We start from the raw sequence: 6,981 nt of genomic DNA, 5'->3' as shown, positions 1-6,981 counted from the left end.
AAATTGAAACGGCCGAGAGAGTAGATTTGCAATAGGGACGGCAACCACTTTTAGTAAGTACATTTTTTATTGATGTCGATTTGCTGATGTTCAACGTATTCAAAACGTACGAAGAGCTGGGTATTCCCCGCTAATCGAAAAACTATTCAACCCTGCCACCACACTAACGTTCATTGCGAAAAAACATCTCCTCGATTCAAAGAAAACGAACTTTTACTGGTGCTGCTTCAACTGCTTCAACTGCACATCTGCGTTTATACTAACTAGGTGCCAGCATCAATAACCCCAAACACGCGACAGTAGAACAGTACTTGTTGTATTAGTAGATGCCTATTCTCGTCCACAGGCTTTACTAAAAGCCGCCATAAAAACAACACAAATATATGCTCTATATGAGGGGACGATAGAAGACAAGTGCGCGGAAAAACATGGGTCCTTTTGCCGCAGAAAAAAATAAACAAGCCAGAGCCAGCTGCGATCCAACCCGCACCAAACACAAGCACATAACTACAACAGCAACTACAACCACCGCAAGATGGCGCTATGTACAGTAACTACTGACGCGCTGACTTCGGATTCCGAAGAAGTCCGATATTTGCCGAGCACCGTCGGAATGTTGTGCAAAGTTAAATCATGTTAATAACAGCCACACGAGCACCAACATACAACACATATCAAGCACCGTAATGACGCCAAAGCCCACGTCACCGGTGACGTGAGCAATGGCGTCATTGTTACAATACGACTCGACAAAGAGAGAATGGCACAAAAAGCTACAGAAAGTTGTGGGGAAACTGGTAGAAACCGGCCAATAATAAAATAAGTTTACGGACAAGTAAAAAAACAAGATGATTACGTGGTCGGGATTACGTGGTTGTTGGAATATATCGTAAATGCTTCTTTGCGCTCATATGGAAATAATTAAGTTAAATATTAGAGGTTTGCAAGTGGTGTTTGAAGGTTATTCTGTGGTTGTTGTGAACTGCCGATCAAGGGCATTTCAAAGTTAAACGGAATGTGACGGTTACAAATATCATATCATATTTATAGGCATTTAAAGTCCTTCATCGGCAGTTAACTGACAATCCATTGTCAGGCTCGGTTGTAATGATTGAGCTATGAAATTAAGATTAAGACGAGAAATAAGAAGAATAAAAGCGTCTATGTACCAGCAACAACGATCACACCTATATATTTACAAATCATTTGCACCCGACCTGGCCTGCTGAACGAAATACGCACCACAATTACAGATCATAACTACATCACAACGGCGATTGTTACGTCACAAGAAAATGAATGTTGGCCGCTATGTACAAGCGTGAATTGGGTGATTGTCGGTGAATTAATCAGGTTTTGTGTCTTGTTGGTGCGTCTTGTATAGCAGAGAGTAGGGAACTATTAAAAAACCGTAAAAACGAATTGCAAAAAAGAAGTGACTGCATTGGAGGGTTGTACTGGGATACGGATTGTGCAAAAACATAAGCTAAAAAGATATGGAAAGCGGCGACAGGATTAGCGGCGTATGTACAAAGGTTGGAGAACAACGAGTCGCGCTTTCCGCGGGTTAAATCGGCCGAAGCTATTCGGAACAAATATATACGACACAACACATTGCACTCATTGTCGATACGTGGGAGATTGCGAGATTACAAAGTGGGGGGTGAACCCGGACGTGAATGTCGGCTTCAAGGATATTCGGAGCTGTAAAGTTAGTGGCTTTTCAACATTTTAAAGATCGACGGCATCCAAAAACAACAATTGAAAAAGTTCTAAAACGCTTTGGTACCAAAGTGGGGGTGTGGATGAAGGGTCGGCGACGTTCTTTCTCGCGATTTTTGAACAAAATAAAAGTTAGAGCCGCTACCAATGCTACTGGAACAAAAGTATAGATTTGAATATCTTTTCCCCCTGCAGTGATCATTTAACTCCAAATCCACCGCGCAAGACGGTAAAAAGCTACCTAAAAAAATATTACAAACTGCCGCAGTCACTAGAAGATGAAAAGGCTTTGTACAAAGCGACCTACGTCATCATTAGATGACGTTACTGCCCTTCGTCGGAAGGCTGTAGTGTGTGCCACTGTGCAATCGGGCGGCGCGGTGACGCAAGCATGTCCGACCAATGACGTAACTCGGTGCCTGACGCATTGCAACCAAGGACCAGTCGACCGATGACGTCATTCTTGCCCATTCTGTCGTAATCGAAGACGCTGATGACGAGTGAAACTTTCTGCAGGAGACAAGAGGAGGTTTTGTCACGATATGAAATACTGGGATACTCACAATATGATAATAGTTCAATATATGCATGAAAATTTAATTGTTCACAAACTTAATAAGGACGGCTGCATACAGTATCAAACTTTAATTAATTTTGATATTTTGTGGACGCTCTCTCTAGCAAGAAGTGAAATCAACAGCCTGTATATGAAGAGTTCTTTTCGCTAAAGCAACTGTTTACCAATGTAAGTTAAGGGGTTTATACAAAGTGAAACCACGAACTACAATTTACCTGAATCTGCTCGAAGGGAACTTCGAAACTGAATGATTCGTTGAAGTAGGGATTCAGAGTGTTCTTTTTGATTGTTGTTTTCTTCTTCTTCAATCTCTTTCCGCCCTGAACAACAATGGAATAGAACAGGTAAGCGACTGGACAATGCCCCACAACAGCCATGATAACCAGGGAGGTTTGAAAAAGTTTTTTTTCTTTTTCGATACGGTGTAAGAATGTTACATGCGATCCCGCAAGGTTACAGGCAAAGACCCCTTGTCAGCCAACTGCTTCATTATTTCGCATGTTAAAATATTCAGTTATTCTGAGAAGGTCGTTGCCTCAATGAATACTGTTTATCGTTCACCGATGTGTTTCAGAGGAAAATTTCTCCTGGAGCAATTTTTCCAAACTCAGTTGCCCCAAAATTAACATGAATTATTTAAAACACATCCGCTTGCAACCATTTTGCCTCAAAATGACGGAAGCAGGAGGGTAGACACTGGAAACACTTGGTATACCTGCATAAGGGTGATCTTAACGTATGGGTCAGACAAGCCACCGACGTCCATTTTCTTCAGGTTTTTGGCTTCCAGAATGACACATGTTAGTTTGCCAGCTGTTGGGACGTACCTCAACGAGAAGCAGATATCACCCAGTTTTTCCTGTTTTATAAAAAAAGCTGGATTGTCAACGTTAAAAATTACAAGATTTTAATATTGTATGATGCGTTTCGACAAATGTTAGTGACGAAATTGTCAAATGTCAGTGGCGAAAAAGTCCGTACTTTGGTATTTAACACATTTGTTGCTTGAAAATTAGTTGATTGGCAGATAAAGAACTAACGCTATAGTTCGCAACACATATTTTCACTTTTTTTCATGCCAGATGATGAGCACGCTCTGTGGGTGAAAAAATAAGATAGCCACATACAAAACGAATCGATTATCCTTCAAAATCGACTGCAATTCTTCCCACCAACGGAAGAACATACCACCCCAGTGTTCATTAAAATCGCACCAGACAGGAGACCGGAAATGTGCGGGTTTTTACGTACGTTCTCCTTGTCGTTTTCGGCGCTAATCAGATCCTTCCATTCCTCGGTGACAGTCCCGAGATCAACTTGGTTCATCGGGACCCGGACTTCCCCGATGATGTCGTGACGTGAAAAACGATCGAAATCATAAACGGCAAAAACGAGAATCTTTCCGCCGATCTCATTGTAGGGCACCTGGTGTACAGAAGGACGGTCTTAATTTGCAAAAAGTGCTAATTTATGAGTTTTTAATACGTCAATGGCGTCATGAAACAGTCATGTTTGTCTATGACATAAACTTTGCGGCATTATCACAGAACTAGATCACACTTTTAAAATTTTTAAAAGGAGCCACAAATCTCAATCATTACAAAAGAACATTTTTTAATCAAACCAACTCAGATTGAAGCAAGTATTATAAAAAATGACCTAACAATAACCAGTGTGTTTGTACACATACTAACATACTGTACAGGGAAAACTAACTACGCTGGGGAAAGTTAAATTCGGGCACAGAATCCCTACCTTGAAGTTGAAAGTCTCGTTAAAAACCGGGTTCAACGTCTTCCTGTGTACTTTTGTCTCGTGTTTCTTTTTCTTGTCAGGGAGCATGTACACCTGAAAACACATTGTTACGTCACAATAGCGAAGGCTTCGCGAGCGTAATTGTTCCAAGAAGGACGTGTTTGTCTCTGATAAACATTTTGGGAATTCGTTGTTCGTTTACTGGGAACAAACACAGCTACGAAAGTTCGGTTTATTGCTAATTAAATCGATCTTTGAAACGTAAAAGCAATCGTTGTGGCCGATTCCAGTATTGTAAAGCACTCGCGTTATTTGAGAACGGCTGCTGTGAACATTGTATAAGGTTACCAGCGTCTGGGAGATATTGAATATTGATTTTTTGGGATGTTTTTATGAAAATCACCTTCACGTAAGGGTCAGATGTGCCACACATATCCATTCCAGGAAGATCAGCGGCTTGTATCACTCCAACTGCAAGCTGTAAGCACACCACAGGCAAGGTTACAAATAACATACCTTGTTTTGAAAGGGTTTAACCACAACCGTAGTTTGGCTATGGGTGCAATAACCAAAAAAACATATATTAATATAACTTTGACTATATCTATTAATTTAACAACCAGTCTTTGGGAATTTCCTTCAAAGGGTAGGTCAAAAAGAGTGAGTACATGACAGCCAAAGAAAATCTCCCCCCCCCAAAAAAAATTTTTTTTGACTGCAGACGCAATAGGAAAATTCGACCACTAAGATGAATTTACATTATTTTGTTGGAAGTCATAATCGAGCGAGAACTGAAGTTTTCCCAGTTTCTTTTCTTCCTCTTCGTCTTTCTCCTGGCCATTGTCCAAGTCGGCTGGATCCGGTTGGACCTTGACAGAATTCAATATTTACAAATTATTAAACGTCACTCTTTCAATTGAGAATGGCTTGCAGGCCTGAAGTACTTCATCACAAAATGGGCCAGTCATTTTGTGTGGTCCTAAATTATTGATGGCATATTGATCTACTAACATTCCAATAGGGGATATTCTATGCACATGCCTTTGCAGTGGATGTAGAATAATCAATATGACAAAATACGAATATATTATTATTTATAAGAAGGCAAAGATTGCAAAAAGCTGCATAATGTATTGTACAATTATAAGAATTACTTTTTCTCTGTAGCTGTCCCCAAGATCTTTGACAGTTTTCAGGTCTATGGCATTTTTTAGTCCTTTCTTCTCTGAACTCTTTCCTTTCTTCTTGCAACATCTTTTGCAGCAGCAGTAGAGAACACAAAGTAATATCAGTCCTGCTCCAATCGCAATTAAAATCCACGCCCAGGATGGCACTGTCAACAAATAACAGAGGTAAAATTAAAAATGACTAAAAGCACTGACTTAAAACACCCAAATCCTGTGTACATACATTTCTCGTATATGTTGTCGATGGCTCCTTTAATAACATCCTCTGGCTTGTTCGATCCCTCAGTGGTTGTTGTCGTAATTTCAGAGGAAGCTGGGGTCGTCGCAGGGTCACCGTCTGCACGCTTGTGCAGTTTGTGTAAGATATTCATGTTTAGTTTAATGCCCCCTAACTCAAAGGCAAGCACAAAAGTGCGATATCACGTTGTTTGCAACCAACTGTTATTGTTACATTCACTTAACTATTTTCTGCAAACAATTTTCCATTCATTTTCAAAGATAATAAAAGAAACAAAGAGGCATTTACTCGGCCATTATTACAGAACACACTTTTGCTGCAACTGCATTAAATCTACCATCCAAAACTATTATATATATTTTTTTAATATCAACAGGTTCATATTGTTGACAGAATTCACACACACATCCTGGACAGCAAACTGCACTGTAATGTTTAAACTTACCAATACAGGAAATATTTAAATGCAATTTTTCTTTGTTTAACTTCCTGTAACTTACAGAAACCAACTACAACAGCTCAGTAATCATGCACCACATTCAAAAAATGGAAATGAATAACAAACAAAAAAGTGGCGTTCTCCCATAAAAATCATATGTTTGGCTCTGCATGTTCAGCAAGTTAAAGGTTCACAGACACAAAATGCAACAAAAGTATCCCCAAATTTCGTTCTCATTGTTAAAGACCCACGCACCTAGCCATAAAGAAAACCACAACAAAAACTTTTCTCCAACTACAAATACTGACACAAGGAAAAGAACCTTCAGACTTAGTCCCAACAAAATATTGAAATAAAACCACAATCACAACCCCAGCACTGTCTTCTTGTAAATATTAAGGTCTGAATTTAGTTGTTTTCCAATGATGGGAATTAAAGCAACTGATTTAAAAAAAAAAACATTAATGTATATTATTTTGCCATCCTCGTCAACCACAAACCTTCTTTAAACTGGTAACTACGCTGACCTTTTGATGACATTTTCGCTATTCCAAACACTGATGACCTTCAAGCATCAAGTCTAATTAACGAAAATCTAAACCCCGTTCGAAAATTATTTTTATCGCCAGTTTTGCGCACCATTCGATGCCGGAACACTTGCAAGAAACCGCGTTGTGTCGGCAGCAAATATGGCCCGGAGGCCTTTTGCGCTCGCGGCAGATTAAACTTGCTGTCAGGGGCACGCGAAAATACAGAGAGCTCGCCATCGATTCCCGATAAATGTTCAGACCACTCTGCCCGCGCGGAATAGCAGAAATGTGACGTCATTTCAGTAATTGGTGTATTGATTAAAGTTGGGGGGCAAAGTGGTCTTGCGCCCACCATCGTTTGCAAGGTTACAGTAACCAAGGCAATTACCTCGTTTCGCTTATGGTTGCTTAAGAAACGGCGCCTATTGCTCGCCGCGCCCCGTCGCGGCTAAAACAACGACAAAATCGAATTAATTTCGACGAGACTATGGTTTAGTTGGTCTATTTTAGTGTCGCCGTTATTGTTTTTGGGC

At 40.2% G+C, this 6,981-nt stretch overlaps 1 protein-coding gene across 1 annotated transcript; it reads right to left on the bottom strand.

The window, feature by feature from the left end:
- Nucleotides 1-300: 300 nt before the first annotated feature.
- On the bottom strand, nt 301-5,705 carry LOC145912398 (synaptotagmin-1-like). The gene is made up of 9 exons (XM_082999852.1): nt 5,465-5,705; nt 5,209-5,387; nt 4,813-4,923; nt 4,458-4,532; nt 4,055-4,147; nt 3,551-3,724; nt 3,015-3,158; nt 2,515-2,619; nt 301-2,232 (listed from the first exon to the last, which is right to left on the bottom strand). The coding sequence occupies exons 1-9, from the start codon at nt 5,610-5,612 to the stop codon at nt 2,047-2,049; spliced, it is 1,215 nt and encodes a 404-aa protein (XP_082855978.1). The 5' UTR covers nt 5,613-5,705; the 3' UTR covers nt 301-2,046.
- Nucleotides 5,706-6,981: the final 1,276 nt, after the last annotated feature.

The sequence above is a fragment of the Ascidia mentula genome, chromosome 8 (genome assembly GCF_947561715.1).
Source record: "Ascidia mentula chromosome 8, kaAscMent1.1, whole genome shotgun sequence".
Classification (NCBI taxonomy): domain Eukaryota; kingdom Metazoa; phylum Chordata; class Ascidiacea; order Phlebobranchia; family Ascidiidae; genus Ascidia; species Ascidia mentula.
This window is presented reverse-complemented; position numbering and strand designations above follow the sequence as displayed.